Source organism: Ascaphus truei, chromosome 3 (assembly GCF_040206685.1).
Source record: "Ascaphus truei isolate aAscTru1 chromosome 3, aAscTru1.hap1, whole genome shotgun sequence".
Classification (NCBI taxonomy): Eukaryota; Metazoa; Chordata; class Amphibia; order Anura; family Ascaphidae; genus Ascaphus; species Ascaphus truei.
Genome location: NC_134485.1, coordinates 242,324,568 through 242,340,891, shown reverse-complemented (window position 1 = coordinate 242,340,891; position 16,324 = coordinate 242,324,568). Strand labels below are relative to the sequence as shown.

General features: G+C 40.5%; 2 protein-coding genes across 3 annotated transcripts in view; one reads left to right on the top strand and one right to left on the bottom strand.

Moving 5' to 3' along the window:
- The window catches only part of TMEM255B (transmembrane protein 255B), a 99,877-nt gene extending 94,255 nt beyond the window's left edge, over positions 1-5,622 (top strand). Inside the window, exons 8-9 of the mRNA XM_075590467.1 lie at positions 3,506-3,649; positions 5,081-5,622. Coding sequence (XP_075446582.1) covers positions 3,506-3,649; positions 5,081-5,236 — 300 coding nt within the window. The 3' untranslated portion in view covers positions 5,237-5,622. The remainder of the gene's footprint in view (positions 1-3,505; positions 3,650-5,080) is intronic.
- Positions 5,623-7,107: 1,485 nt separating this feature from the next.
- The window catches only part of GAS6 (growth arrest specific 6), a 76,039-nt gene continuing 66,822 nt past the window's right edge, over positions 7,108-16,324 (bottom strand). For both annotated transcript variants that reach the window (XM_075590465.1, XM_075590466.1), the window contains exons 12-16: positions 15,422-15,586; positions 13,071-13,239; positions 11,330-11,502; positions 10,425-10,650; positions 7,108-7,691 (exon numbers count right to left, since the gene is read on the bottom strand). In XM_075590465.1, coding sequence (XP_075446580.1) covers positions 7,540-7,691; positions 10,425-10,650; positions 11,330-11,502; positions 13,071-13,239; positions 15,422-15,586 — 885 coding nt within the window. In that variant the 3' untranslated portion in view covers positions 7,108-7,539. The remainder of the gene's footprint in view (positions 7,692-10,424; positions 10,651-11,329; positions 11,503-13,070; positions 13,240-15,421; positions 15,587-16,324) is intronic.

The following is a 16,324-nucleotide window of genomic DNA, read 5'->3' as shown; positions in this document are numbered from 1 at the left end:
ATATGTACACTATTAGGTGTTCTTGCCAAACAAACCATGGATTCTTGTCTCAAAGCCATAGCATTGCTTGAAAAATGCAAGAAAACTCTTTCAAAGAGTACACAAGAGTCCTTCTTATCCAGGAAGGTGTCACTCATTTCAGTTTTTTCTGCATCAATAGTTTTTTACAACAAAAGACAGGGGTGCTCAATGCTACATCCAATTGACAAAACATATAAAGTAATAAGTATAACGTTTAAATACTTCAATAATAATAATATTTACTTGGTTATTTAGTTAAACCCTTTGGCCAAAGCGTCATAAGCCTGCATACCAAACGTCAAGGTATAACCAAAATTAATGCTGGTCCTATACTACACTGTGAACCCTTCCATTTACCTCTGTATGAGGGGAAGCAACCATAGTAGATCATGTTCTTTGCAGCAAAGTGAAAAGACCTCCCAAGTTAAAAAGGTGTTTTTAATAGTTTTTCAATAGTTTCTTAAAAATAGCAGTGATGATCTTGATATAATATAATCATAGTACAATTTCCCATTTTGTTTCTTTCCGTGGTCCCCCGATTTTCACGGACACCCTGGTTTATGAAATATTTGACCTTTTTCTATGTCAGTCGGTGTGTGGTCAGTGTGACCGCGTGATCACCAATTGGAGGCTGCAAAGTCATCTCCAGATGACACTGCAGCTTTCTTTTAGTCACCAGAGCAAGGCGGAACCCAGCGGACATATTGTGTCAAGAGAAATTGCCTGTATCTTGGAAACCAGTAAATATGCATAATGTATCAAATACAATGTATTAATTGAATGACATAAAAAAGTATATGAATCTATGTGTGCTTACCACTAATGTTGGTCAGCATTGATCTGAAGACAATAAAAAATGCAAGATATAAGTGTAACGGATCAGGGTCCCCATCAACTCTGGTCCCATGGCGGCTCCCTGCCCCGTTACCCCGCTCCCTCAACATCTTACCTCCTCCACGCCAAGCCGGTCCTCCGCGGCGCATGCCGCATCTGTGTGCACGTGATCGGGGCGCGCGCGGCAGCCTTACAGAAGGCGTGCGCACCCGATCCTCTTACCTGCCCTCCCGTGCTGCTGGCTCCTCCCCTCATCGGCTGCAGGCTATTACCAGGTATCACTCCCGTCTCCCTTCCTGCTCACCTGGACCTATCACTGCAACCACTCAGCCAAGCCTCCACTCCACCCCTTGCTACCATTGGTTCTCCGCCCTTTGATAACCCAGTCTGCCCTCTCCGACGTCGCTCAGCATAGCTTCTCTGTGGCTCCTGTGTGCAGTGACTTGCGCTTAGCTCTCTGTTTCAGCTCCTTGTTCCTGTCCCTGCCTCTGTTTGGATTTCCTTGGATTGATCTCGGCTCGGCTTAACTACGTGTACCTCTCTACCCCTGGACTCTGCTTTGGACCTCACTACGCTGCTTTCTCCTGCCCCTGACCCTTGGCCATTTATCCGTCAACTTCTGGCACCCCGGACTCAGCAAGTATATCGTTAACCCTTTTCTCACCAGGCCCGGCAACGCAACTTACCACACTCCGGGCACGCCCTCACTGCTGTGGGTGCATGTTATACTCTTACCCACCTCAGTACTGGGGACTGGCCAGGTCTGCGGGCATACAGGCGTTACCGTAAGCAAATATGCCTAATCAAAAAACACTAAAGAATCAAGGAAAAACTAGAGGCATTCTCCTACTCAATTGACTACAGCTGCACCGAGCAAACTTTTGTGGAGACTGTATGTTACTACCTTTCTGTAGAGTGTTTTTGGAGCATCATTTGACGTAATTTTTTTTTTTTTTTTTACTGTTTTCGGCGTGTGCACAGTGTGGGAGCATACCAGTACTATCGAGTACATAGGGAAATAACACAGACATTTGTCCTGCCAGAATGGGCCTGAAGAAGGGGTTCTCACCCCAAAACATTGCCCCCTTAATGATTTTTGTGTCCTCCCTTTTATATTTTTTTCTCCTTTCACTGTTCTGTTCTTTAGAAACCTCCCTTTCCTGTTTCTGGTTGCCTGATTATTGAGGTCTTCTTCGGTAATCTATTTTGCTGCCACATCCTGTTGCGGTCCCTCCGTGTACAGACCCCATTCAAACCTCAAATACGTTTGCTTCTCTGCTAACCTCGACTTGGTTCATTACTGACCACCACTACCTGTCTGCTGCTGATCATTGCCTGTCCTCCGACCACTACTACCTCCTCCTGATCATGGTCTGTCCTCCGACTACCACTGATTATTGTGTTTTTCGACCACCGCTACCTGCCTGCTGCTGATAATTGCCTGTCCTTCGACCCCCGCTACCTGCCGCTGACCATTGTCTGTCTACTAATCACCCCTACCTGCCTACTGCCTGCCTCTGTCGACTCCTGGTATCCCGTTCCCAGCAATTGGGCTCCAGTCCTGCAGTCGCTTCCCATGACACTATGCTTACAACTAAATCTGGCAATCCTGCGCTCTACCAGTGTCCATTTATTCAATGTCTCAAGACACCCGATTTCTTCATGTGATCCCTCATGGCTGATGGAGAAGTCCTATCCTTAACAGAAGTGGTGCCAACAATGTCTCCATTTCCCTCCCTCCTTCCTAGAAAGGCTAATAGGAGTGTTGCTCAAGAGGAAAACATAATATACTTTTCACAATAACTAGTAATACCTGTATATACATACCAATAAAACAATAGCGGGATATGTTGCACAATAAATCATTGAAAACACAAATAGTGCAATATGTCTTTCAAAATGAATACATTTCTTGGTAGCCTATAGTGTGAGAGTACACAATCTGTTCTTTAAAGCATATCCATCTGTGGCAACAACGTGTCCGATGCATCTAGGTGTGTGGTAACCTTGTGAATAAAAAATAGAAGCCCCAATAGCGTACACTCGCATGGTGTCAGGATATATCAAGCAAATAAGCAGCAATTAGAGAGAGTAGGCGCCGTCCGGGACCCTCAGCGTTCACACCCCGCTCGTGTCCACAGCCCTCTCAGCGTCTCTCCACTCTCTCGTGATTGGCTGGCTTCCGCACTTCCTGGTTTGGATGCCCGGATGCATCCAACCACGAACCCACTGGGGCCTACCTGATTGAGGCGAGTGTCTGGTGTGCGCGCTGCCGTCACCACCAGGGACTCAACCTAAGCTGCAGCATTGCAGCTTCCTGAGGCCATTAAAACAAATTCCCTTTGCACTTACAGTATTTACCCAAATGGGCTAATCATGGATCTAAATTGTATCTGTGACAATGACATCCAAACATCTCTCTGTAGAACACACATAGTCTGGGGCAGTACTGAGATATATATATATATATATATATATATATATATATATATAACATATGGTACATTTATTTTACAAGGAAAACCTCTGTATAAACAGAGCAGTTAAAAGCAAGTTGAAATGTAATTTTGATCCATGGCCGACTTCAGTTGGAGAAACTCGGAAACTGAATCCAGTCGGACACTGCAACATGTTTTGTTTCTGTTTCCAGGCGCCGCTGTCCCAGCTTACCTTCAGCTCATCACCACCTCCTCAGATTCTGTACAATCCAGCCCAACAGATTCTAACCTACACAGGCTTTTGCTCTCCCACCGCTACTCTTCCTTCCTACGCATCCTACCCTTTACCCCTGCAGGTAATGTACATTTTATTATTGCGAGCATTTGAAATGTTGGTTTTCTCTGATATGGAATAAGATTGCTTAGTTCCCCTCTCCCCCCCCTCCCGAGCTTCTTTGACTGGTTTCTAAAGTTGTGCATATATTCATTTTTAGTGAGAGTGCTTTTAAAGTGGTTGCATGCTCTTTGTCAGATCCTTATCGTCTATAATATTTTCACAAGTGTTCGTAAAGAAGACATCGTCAAAGGTTTGCTTGGCAAGTTTAAAACTACAGTACTAATTCAGCAATAATTTAATGTGACCATAAACACTACATGTCTCCTGTAATATGCATTTACAGACTAACAAAAAGGCAATTCATGATTTATTTTAATATCCTCAGGCCAAACATGGTAAAAAATAAAAGTAAATACATCATAATTACAGGAGAGTTTAGCAGCTTTCTGAAGGACCAAAGTTTTAGCTGAACTTTTGTTTGAATTGTAAAAAATAGGAAGCAAGTGACCCACTAAATACAATCCCCATGTTTTATTGTGAAATGATGGGTCTGTCCAATCGATGAGCGCCAAGGGAATTTAATCTGGCCCCTTACATTCACGATCAAAAGGACTCAGCCTGGTGAGGAAATAAACAGATAGTAGGTGCTGTAGTGAGACCTCTTCTGGGGCCCTACTATCTGTGTGTAAAGAGGCACCCATTCTGTGCACACACACACGGGACATCCACGAGAGATCATTCTGCTATACAGCCTTTGTGGAGCTTCCATGGCCCTTATTTAACCATTAAAATTATTCTGATAGACATAACCCTGAAACACATTTTTTTTGCACGACCCATGACGTTGTAAAACACAAGTATGCAATTTTAATGTGTAAACTTTTCACAAAGTTTGCAGAAAAAACAGCAAAACGTTTGGGGTTTTTTGTTGCAGGGAGTCACATGATCAATGTGCAGTCACGTGTTTTTTTTAATGCAATAAACGAAAAAAAGATGGCATAAAATTAAACTTAAATAAGCTTTCTTTTTATTTACCAGTGTTAACCATAACACTGTTTAGTGAATCTGGGATGAACATGATTTAGGCTCCAATTACCTAATTTGCAGTTGTTAAAAATTCTGTTATTTGTTTTCTCCCACTATTTTAAAAGAGTAAAACAAGTTGAACATAATGTTGTGCTTTAGTGAATCCTGTTTTAATATAAACATGTAATAACTTAGGATATTTTGTCGCAACATTAATCTAACGTTGCTAATGCTCGGGACCCATGTTGAAAAACAGTGTTACGTACTCTCTCATGGAAGCAGTTAAAGGAAGTAAATCTACTTATTCACGGTGAAACATTAAATCAGAGTATCAGAGCAGAGAATGGAAGTTAGCACTGCTTCTGTTAATCATTTACCTCTACTTGATATGTTGATTATAAAAATCAGTTTTTTTGTATTACAGCCAACAGGTTCTTATGCAGCCATTTCACCTGCGGACATTTCCTTATCAGATGACATCCAGAATCCATCTCAGTCCAACTCAATGAACGGGCTTGCCTCTAATTATACAGCCACCATTCTCTTGCCAGGAGAAAAACCACCGCCGTATGCGCCTTAGCAAACTTAGTCATCTTAATACAAGGACTGAGCACAAATATGTGCAGAAAACAAAAACTAAACAGGGGCTTGTTGAGAACTGCTCCATTAAAATCATGACATTCCAAATGGAAATAATTCAAGTTTCCTAGCTACGAGTAATTCTCAAACGTTGGATGACATCACTAAATTTGATAAGGAAGAGAAAACAAATGATGCAGGTCATGTTGCTTGTGGATTTAATGGTTTTAAAATGGATACTGGAGTGAGTAGTTTTGTGCATTTTTTTTGTTGTTAAGATTATATACTGTTCTTATGTTAAGCAGTATTGTCCCTGCATACTAATCGAATTACTTTCCATTCTCCTTCTTATGTGAGAGAAATAAAAGGGGTTTTCCCCCACTACAATTTCTTGTAATCATTGAATATTTGATGCTAGAGTTTTTCCAAATATGCCATAGATAGAATGTAAATTCACATACTTAACTTCCAAAGAAGAACTGAACAACTTGCTTATTCTCCAACATACTGTGCATACCGAAGCACTTGCACTGATGCAACAAGACTGAGGTTAAGTGATGTTAAAATGTGTCAGATACAATAGACATTGTTCTACGCCGCTTGTCCTCCCAGATTAAAGCAAGCAGTAGGTTCTGCCTATTCCATAAATAGCATATAGCTGCATATTTACAATGTGCTCTATGCATTCTAGCTTGTGTTGTTCATACAAATACTTTCCATGTGTTTGTTTAGAATACAGTATTCTGAACATTCTTTCATAGCAACTTTCAAGTCCATAACTAAAACGAACACGGGCAGAGACTGATCTCAGACATGTTTAGCTATGTAAGAATTCTCGGTTGGTCTAAAAGGTATTTAAAAACATTAATTTAATTGTAAGAGCAGAACCTGTGCAACCCAAGTTCAGCTTCCACGTAGGTTTGAGATACCAAACATGGAAGTCTCCAGCTCTGACCTGTAACATGGTACCTGAATTGTGGAGAAAAACAGAATATGCTTAGGCAAACAATTTATTTAAGAAATGTTACTATCTGAATTTACAGTGCTAAAGTATTACATTTATTATATCAATTATTAGAATTGATCATCTGAAACCAATGTAACCTACTTTAATGCAAATATGTGACATTTCAGGTTCCTTTGACCATGGAGACTTTAAAAATATAAATGGTTGTTACTCATCTGTTTTCTTCACCCTTCGCTCTTTGAGCACACTCCATGATGGAATCAAAACTATACATACAACCCCCCACAGCGTGCGCAGTATGTATAGAGCTACTATATCAATAGATCTCCAGGTTTTAAATATTCTGCAGATTCATGCATACCGTCTAACGGACCAATAAGATGGAAGACGAGGAAACTTTTCCATGAAAACAAAGACATTGCACATGGGAACACAGACTCCTGGCTACTGGCTACTGAAGTGCTAAGCCTGCACTGTCAACAAGCAGGAATGCTTTTAGTAAATTGTGCAATGTGGAACAGTGCGTCATAAAATCATCATTAAATGACACTTTCCCAACAATTTCTTTCCATTGAATATATTAATCTACTGTAAGGCTGGTAAAAGATTATATATTGGTGCCCCTTACTACAACAGGGAATGGGTAGATTATGATATAATTTAAGGCTACAATATACAACATTAGATGACTTTAGATGATATCTTGCTTAAAGTCTTTTAAGACCAAGAATGATTTGCTTCATCTTTCACAAAATCGTGTCTACAAATAGTTATTGAACTCTTGAGTTGTTGTTACAAGTAGTGTTGATAGTGTTTATCCAAGCTGGGCGCATAGTCTCGTACACACTTACCAGTACTTTAATATCAATTTATATACTGCGTAGTATAATAAAGATATGACGGCATTTTCGTATAAAACATTTTTTGTAAATATTTTATTTACTTGTAATTTATTAATTAGAAAGCAGTGTTCATTAAAAAATAAAAATAAAAACACATTCCCCCCCAGTTTTGATTATCTTACCACAATATCAAGATTACTACAATTCTCAACTGTATTTTGAAAAGTGTTCATTATGCACAAACCAAACTTGCCACAATGTTCTGAAAATTAATATTAGTCTTCTGAACTATTTACAAATATATTACAAACTTTAACCACGACGCAGACGGACATTGTAATCAACTGTTTGACATAGTGTAAAAATCAGTAGGTCCTACATAACTTCAGTGTTTTAAGAAACTATACACACAATACTGCAAGTCAGAATAATTTATATTTAAAAAAAAATAAAAAAATCCTTTTAATATTTGGTTAGAAAAGAAAAGTGATTAACCTATTTGCCTGACTGAATTGGAGGGCACGAGTGTGATGTTATATCGCTGTGCTTGTACACAGCTTCATCCAAGTCCACTGGCTTCTTATGAATCTTCATGGTCATGCATCCATGGTAGAAAGCTGTAACGGGTGTAGCAGTGACAGCAACATCTATTACAAATCAAAAGGAAATTCAAGGTTAAGAAAAAAATAGCTAACAAAAGTTTGTTGTTTGTTCACCTAGCAGTCTTCTTCGGGCATTATTATGCCGGTTCCAGCATGCAGCACTTTTACTAATCAGTTCAGAATTCATGTTGTTAGTGCTACAGTAGAAAGAACTGCAATATTACCACACAATTGAAGTTCCCCCACATTCAATAGAAAAACTCACCAATTATCAGAGCTGCAATTCACAAGTTTTTACTCTAAGCAGCAAAAAACGTGTACTTCCAAGCAGAGTACAAGTGTAGTCTCAAATAGACTACATTCATTTACATGAACTTTCAGATTAATGCCATTTTAACACAGGTGTAGCATGCTCTGAGATGGGTTTGTCTTCCAGCAAATAATCTTCCAACCTGAAGTCAATAAAAATCTCATATTTAGGGAAAGAAAACTACCAAGGCTATGTTATTCTCCTCTTCTGCCAGAGAGAAATCTTTTTTTCTGAAGAGAAAGTCTCAAACAGAGAAATTATTATATGTAAATCAACCAACATATACTAATCAGCTGTGACATTTAAAAAGTAATAGGCAAAAACACCAATACGCCTATTCTAGTAGCCTTCACTTAGAGTCTTTTTAGCTGTTATTGGACAAAAATGCCTACAGCGTTCAGAAAGCCTCGATAAGTGGGCGGCGAATGCATTTTTTTCGCCATTTTTGCTCTTGTCCAAAAACAATCGCCAAGTGAGCCGCAATAAGCCACTTACTGGCAGGTTTTGAAACTCGAGCAATTCTAGTAGCCTCGATTAGCTTATCGAGGCTAATCGCGGCTCTAGAAAGGTGATTTCCTCCCAAATTCCTCTCGCCAGAAAAAGTTGGGGTGAAGCTGCCAAGAAGCTTTTGAGGTGGCGGCGAGAGGGGACTTAGAAAAAATAAATGATTTTTCCTGCATCAAATTTATGCCGGGGGTCTCTGGAGCTGATACACATTAATATCAGCACCGGAGGTCCCCGGCATGAAAAATGCACTTACAGGCAACTTCATTACCTTAACGGATAACCGGTAAGGCAATGAAGGGGTTAACTACTGGTGCCATGTTTATTGTGAGTAGCGGGGGTGGGTGAAGGTGGTATTTGGCCCTTGGTGGGTGTCTAGGCCTTGCAGGGGGGTTGCGGGTGGAGATAACCCCTACTTACCTTAGGGGTTAATACCACAGAGGTTAACCCCCCGCTACCCACCCAATAGGTATAAACACCCACCAAGGGCCAAATGCCAACTTCACCCATCCTCGCTACCCACAATAAACATTCAAAAACACAACAACCCTACTACCCCCCTCCTTTACCCCCAACAACACATACAGTAATGGGCAAAATTACTATTATCCAGATATGGATAATAGCTAATTTGCCCATTCAAAAACCAAACATTAGCCAGTCAGCAAAAATAAAGTAAATAAAACTTTCTACTTACCCCTGCCATGATGAAGCATACTCCAGGTCCATGTCCTCCGTTGGCAGCAAGAGTACAAGAAAAAATACAATCTAATGGCCCCTAACCCCTTAATCATCTTAGCGATTAATAACTGCTATAGTAATTAAGGGGTTAACCCACCCTCCCCCGCTACCCACCCGGAAGGCCTAACCACCCACCCCGGCACTAGTAGCCCCACCCTCAACCCATTGATTGGCACAGTGGTACATCATACTCATATAATAATGGGCATGATAAGCCTCTATAGCAGTCAAAGGCCAACCTATTAAAACAATAAATCAAGCACAACAATACACAACAATTAAATACATACACAAGCACCTAAACACCACAAGAATAAAAAAACTAAAAAGCCTCAACTACACATCAATACAATTATTCTAACACCAAAACCGGTTCGAATGCGGGTAGTAGCCCTAAGGGTGGGTGTTTAGGCCTACCGGGGGGTAGCAGGACTGGTCAACCTCTTCATTACCATAGCACTTCCCACCGCTATGTTAGTGAAGGTGTTAACTTCTCCCGCAACCTTGCCTGCAGGCTAACCACCCACCCTGGGGTTACTACCCCTTCATCCTCCCTCTCTGCCCCCAGTAATCAGGCTATTGAAGTTGAACCCCTTCATTGCCCTAGCGGCTAGCCGCTAAGGTAATGAAGCTGTTTTAATAAAAATGTTATTACTAGTGTACATGAGCAGGGGGTCTCCGGAGCAGAACCCGCGTTGATTTCAGGTCCGGGGACCCCCTGCTTCCCAAGATACAGACCCCCTTTATGTCCTATGCATTTAAATGTCTCGCATCACGTGACCAAGACAGTTAGATGCATAGGAGATACCGGCACCTGTATCTCGGGAAGCGGGCCTGAAATCAACGCGGTTCTGCTCCGGAGACCCCTGCTCACGTACACTAGTATTAAAAATTTTTTATTAAAACCCTGCGGTCACTGGTGAGATGTGTGCAGGGAGAGGCGGCTCTCTATACAGCTAGCCAGACCGTATCGCTGCAGATCCACGGGTTACAACTTTTGAGAGAGGTGAATATCACATTGCTGCTCCTCGCCAGTTTTGGGCATTTAGCTATCGCAGGTCTTCAGAGTCTTTCTGAATACCGTGATAACAACGGTGACAAAACTGGCAGTGTAACAGGCCCAGCGAGTTGTTGGCTACTAGCATAGACCCCAAGTCTAACTCCAACATCTTATCAAGAAAGAGTCTGACAGATTCTAGCAAAGTGGAAAAATAAATCCCAACCTGGCAATCCTCCAACATATGTCTTCACACCCTTTTGCAAGTGGTTACTCAACCCGGAGAAAATCGCCTCCAGCTGAGAATCATGTAATTCCTTTTGTCCAGGCGCCCCATCAAAGGTAAGGAGTATGTGATCTTTGCTTGCAGAGATCTCCACGGAGTGCTCTTTATCGCAGACGTTTACTTCCATTCTGGAAACAACCATGTTCTCTACAGACAGGATTATGAACTGAAGGATAGAAATAACCTGAGTCAGAGAGACCGATCGAAGATATTCAACTGACCAAATGCATCTTGTAAAAAGGGCTCTCTTCTCACCCTAAGGTGCTTTATGTTGCACGTTTGTGCTGTGCATCCAAAACATTATGGCCCATATTTACAGTGAAGCCTTCTCTATAGGATACCCTCTGGAAGTGGAAGACACCTCACAGCACATTGACTTTAATGAGCTGCAAGGTGTCTCCCAGCACCAGAAGGTATTTTATGGCAGAAGACTTTGTAGCAAATATATAAATATATATCATAGTATACGTGATAGTGTAAAGATAAGTATGGTTTACTAATTAGACTGCGTATGACAAAACTCCATAGCTTTTTCTTTGTAAGCTCTTATTTACTAAGCAATTTTGTGCTACAAAACACAGTGCGGCGCTGGAAGACACCTAAAACCCCATTAAGCAGGCTGTAAGGTGTAATCTACCATTGGAAAGTGTTGTGCAGAAGAAAACGGCTTATTAAATATGGCCAAAACCCTTATCTTCTGAAGAAAAAACAAAAAAACACAAGAAAAATAAAAAGTTTTTTTATGCCAGTTGTTATATTTCTCATAGAGAAAAATAATGTGATGTATTAAACAGCAGACAGACTGATATATTGGGTTATTTTTCTCAGCAGACAGCAATCCTTACCTGCCGTTTTATTTTTGTAGTGGAATGATAGTCAATGAGAGACAGTGACAGTGGAACGTCCATATCTTCTGAGACCAGAGCAAAGAGAACACCAGTATCCATCGCTGGGCTGATTTCAGCAGTGACTTCTATTCTCCAGTTTCGCTCAGCTTCTTCCTCGTTAAATATATGCACTACATGGAAACAGCAAATATAATTAAAAGAAAAGGACTAAAATGCCCTTTGAAATCTTGCTCTGCACATAATAAGACTCTACTGTAGATGGAGAAAAAAAAAATATTACAATATCATCCTCTGGGTCTATTCGTCGTGAGAGAAAGTACTTTCCTGAACAGAGATCTTTTTCAGTAAAAAAAACAAAAACACACAATAAAATGGTGGTGTTTTGTAGGTGGCAAAGACTCTCCGCAGGATTTCAACTTCAGGTGAGAATACCTCTTAAAACTACCGTAACCTGAGAGACCCCAAATGTTATCTCCACCCCTCCACATAGGCTGACATAAATATAGGTCTATAGGACAGTTAGACACCAGAAGGACTCCCTGACCCAATATCTACTGGCTGATCTAATTTTTAGAAGCAAGCAGCCCTCTGTAACCTTTTAATATATTGGGAAATACTGTTAAAAAAAGACATCCATCCGACCCTTCAATTACAGAACTGTTATATTATGCAGCATCACCGCAAGACTTGAAGACCATCAGGCAGCACACGCCGGGTAAAAGTTACACATTTTGTTGCAGTGAAGATAAATCAATAAAATGAAGAAAAACATTCACTAAATTAAAATAATTGAATTAGTTAAACAGTTCTTTTTTTTAAATATAATATTGTCACCAATACTGATAAATACCATCATTTCTGCAATCTGTTCACATTTTGTAACACTCCGCAACACAAATGCATTTACAAAGATTTACTTCAGTCAGCAAATTTCATGCATGTCTGTCTGTAATGGATGTGGTTTTAGTTCAGGTGGATCGTTATAGTTATATACAAAAAAAGGAAAGAGACTGTTTTCGGGACATATTTTGAGCTGGCCTCAAAATATACTTTTAGGCAAGTCATAGCTAGAAGCTACATGAACTTTCAAATCTGTGAACGGATGTTTTCTGATCATGAGGGACTACCCTGAAGACACTATTACATGGTCAACCATTGATAAGTGACATTCTGAAGTTACTTCATCAAAAAAATCATAGAGCAAGCTCTCCCACCGCACAGTCTTTTACCAGTAATACAGTAAACAAAAACAAGTTATATGTTTTTAGAAAAAGCACATCCAAAAATAAAAAATCATGAGTAATCAAACTGGGTGCTAAGGGTCCAGGTGTACAAAAAACCCTCCCAAAAAATCCAAAAAAAAAAAAACCAGAACCACCTAAAAGATGTTATGAACAAGAAATAAGTCACTGCACACCAAATATAATTATAGGACAAAATATTTAGTATAAATGGAAGGAAAACATAACACAAAAAAATGATTCAATAGACAAGGAAAATGTCAGAGAAATATATCACGACGGAGTTGCAACATGCCAGAAGGGTGAGGTTTAGTCGTAACGTTTCAGGAAACAATCCCCTTCATCAGATGTCACCCAACATTAATTTATTTTCTATATTATATTTGAAGTCTTATTCCTTGTTCATAACCAGTAGTGCAGTTCTTGTTTTGTTCCCTCAGTACAGTAAACCATTAATGGGATCAGAATAAATGTGCTTCTATGTAAAGCTCACATACTGTAATCAATGTTGAACAGGGCAAACCCTCTGCCAGGATAAAAAGATCCTCTTCCAGCAACCACGAAGCACTGCATTTTTTCAGTCATCTTCACAGTCTCTTGTATTGAGGTGTCTTCGCCATTCAACCAGTTCCAGGCTCGCATACAACCATCAAGACGTGGATTTATCTGATCGGGCAGTAAGAATGGACAAGCTGTATTCTAACTCATGATGAAACTTCACTAGTACGGTAGCCCATTCAAGGGTTGCATGAAACCATAATCTCATCTTGCATTCGCATGCTACTTTTACAGGAGCAGATGCGCACAGCTCACAAAAAAAAAAGCCCATTTAGTTTACAACTACATAATTGGCTTATGTAAACCGAATCACTAAGTAAAGATGCCACTTTTTTCTTCTGCTGAAAGTCAAGATGTGTTTGTTTTTGTTTAAATCCAAAAGGAAGCCTGAAAAGCATGATGCATGTAACATCTAGTTTCAATCCACCCTTGGCCCATCAACCCCGGTCAGAAAACAAAGTAGGAGACAGGAGGAGGACGGTTTGTGCATTGAGCAGGACCTGCACTACCCTCCCATTGGCAGTGACCTCACACAAAAGGCAGGAGCTAATGGAAGTAAAATCCCTCCCATATTTAAGTTAATCATGTTTGGGAACCAGCTAATCTAAACATGTATAATCAAAAAAAAATCATGAATAATCAAACTGGGTGCTAAGTAATCAAATCATTATTAAAAAAAATATATCAAGATATCCATCTTTTTAAAGTTATTCGACACCTAGATCTACATTAACCCTGAAATTACTGCCATTTTGAGATTGCACCTTCAACATTCAAACTAAGAAATACAACTGTGATAATTAGGGCTCGACTAATGTGTTCGCCCCATCGCCTGGGGCGAGTGCATTTCCCCGTTATTGACAGTGTTACCAGCGGCGGGGTGCTGCGACGTCTCCCGGCATCTCTCTGTCAAACTTCAGTGTCTCCCCCGGCATCTCCCATGAAATTGGCCGCGCGGCCATTTTCACAGGAGATGCCGGGGGAGACACTGAAGTTTGACAGAGAGATGCAGGAAAATGTTGGGAGACACCGCACCACCCTGCCTCTGGTAACACTCGACAGCGGGTAAAGTGAGGGGGGTCAGACAGGGAGGGGGGTTACAATTCGACAATTTTTTTTGGTGCCTTTTTTCCAGGCAAGTGTCTTTTTTCCCAATTTGTCGAGCCCTGGTGGCAATAGTTGTGGCTACTGACAGAGAGATACATTATATTGTCCTGTTTATTTAGTATTATCTCAATGCATATCCTTTAAATACAACTAAAATATAGAATGGGGGAAAAAAAGGAGTAATAATCAGGGTTTTATGGGCCACAAAAAATATCCTTTAAAATCCATTTACTTTGATTAGCCAGTGACCCACTACCCAAATTCACAAGGACTTAGCAGTTCTCTAAACATATTGTGAACTTCAGTTGTTACCTGTAGGTGTCATGGAAAATACAAAGTGAATTATGTATATTCCAAATGCATTGTTTTTTACTGGTTAGTATAGAGATCATATATTAAACTTGAAAGCTTTGTCTGAAGGACATGCCCAAACATGGCTATGTATTAATTTCATGAAAAGTGCATATTAATACACTCCCATATAAAAAAATATTATTTTCTTTTGCTTGTGTCTGTGCAAAATGTGATCACGTGTCCTATATTTCAGGCAGAGGTTTTGACAGAGAATGTAAACAAGTGACAGAGCCAGATGCAAATTTCATACACCCCACTTTAGTGTGTTGGGTAACTCCTGACTCCTCTTTTATTCCTCCCAATAAATCACAAATGTACCTACTGTAACAATGTATGTTTGTTTACTGTTTTCGTCCTCCAAGCCTATTGTATGAAATATGTTGGCGCATCATAATTAAATGAGAATAATAATAATGTATTATAATTCTGGCTTTTCCTGTCTTTCTACTGTGTAACAAAATAATTGTATTTAATTGCAGTTGTTCTCAAACTGACTGTAAAGTATTGTAATGCCCCCTTAAGTGGAGGCCTGTAGTTACTTAAAAAATAAATGATGATGAGGAAAAATGTCTTAATGTTTTGAGATGGGGTTTTACAACATGCCCCATCGCCCATTATTCATAGCCTACATCAGAGGATCTCAACTCCAGTCCTCAAGACCCCCCAAAACAGGTCAGGTTTTAAGGACCTGTGCTTCAGCACAGAAGGTTCAGTTAAAGACTGAGCCACCTTTGCTGTAGCTGGGTTATCCTGAAAACCTCACCTGTTGGGGGGGGGGGGGTCCTGTGGGCTGGAGTTGAGAACCCCTGGCCTACATAATTGTACTTACCGACTGAATCAGTTCACTGCTTTTGAAGGGAATACCTCCAACTGTTAAATTCAACTGGTATAATCCTTTGTCAAAAGTAAACAGATCTCCAGACACGGCTATTTTCATAACTGCATCTCTATTGACCTTTATAACTACATTCCGATCGAATTCCTCAACAGAGATCTGTGGGGTTAAGCATACACACAAAACAAGGATTATGAATGTTTCATAGCACTATATTGACATGTTATTAGTTTAATGCTCAGTACTGTACAAAACAGTACACTGCCTCTCACCTCTCTATTGCTGGGGAGAGCTGCTTTTACATTGGAAATCAATATGCCATATACTACAGCACTGAATGAAACGTGTGTACCACCAATTGAATGTCACATTCAGTCATATTCCAACACAGATTAACCCAGTACAGAAATGAGTGGTTTAAAAAGGCAAACCATACTTTTTTTTCCCTTTACTTAATTTTTTTAATGCAGGGTTGAACCCCATTCATTTCATCTTCGGGGACCCCATGCTTCCGGGGGTACTTACATCCATAGTGGGTGCTGGTTGCCTATAGTGGGTGCCAGTAGCCATTCCACGTAGGGTTGCCAGGTGTCCAGTAAAAAATTAGATATAATACTGAACATGTGTGTCCAGTATTCTCTCTTTGGACATAGAGACCTGACCAGCTTCTGGGGCATTGGGATTTCCCGAAGCAGGGAGAGACAAGGGCTGTTGCTAGGGGGATAGGCAGCTTCCTCCATCTTGATTGGCTGCTGCTGGGTAATGCAGCGAAATCAGTAGAAGGTGTCAGGAGCCTGAGGTTGGGGCCAAGGAGAGGAGGAAACAGCATGGAGTGGAGAGAGAGGTGTGTGTATGTGTCGAGCATCTGCGTGTATTTGTGTGTGTGTGTGTGTGTGT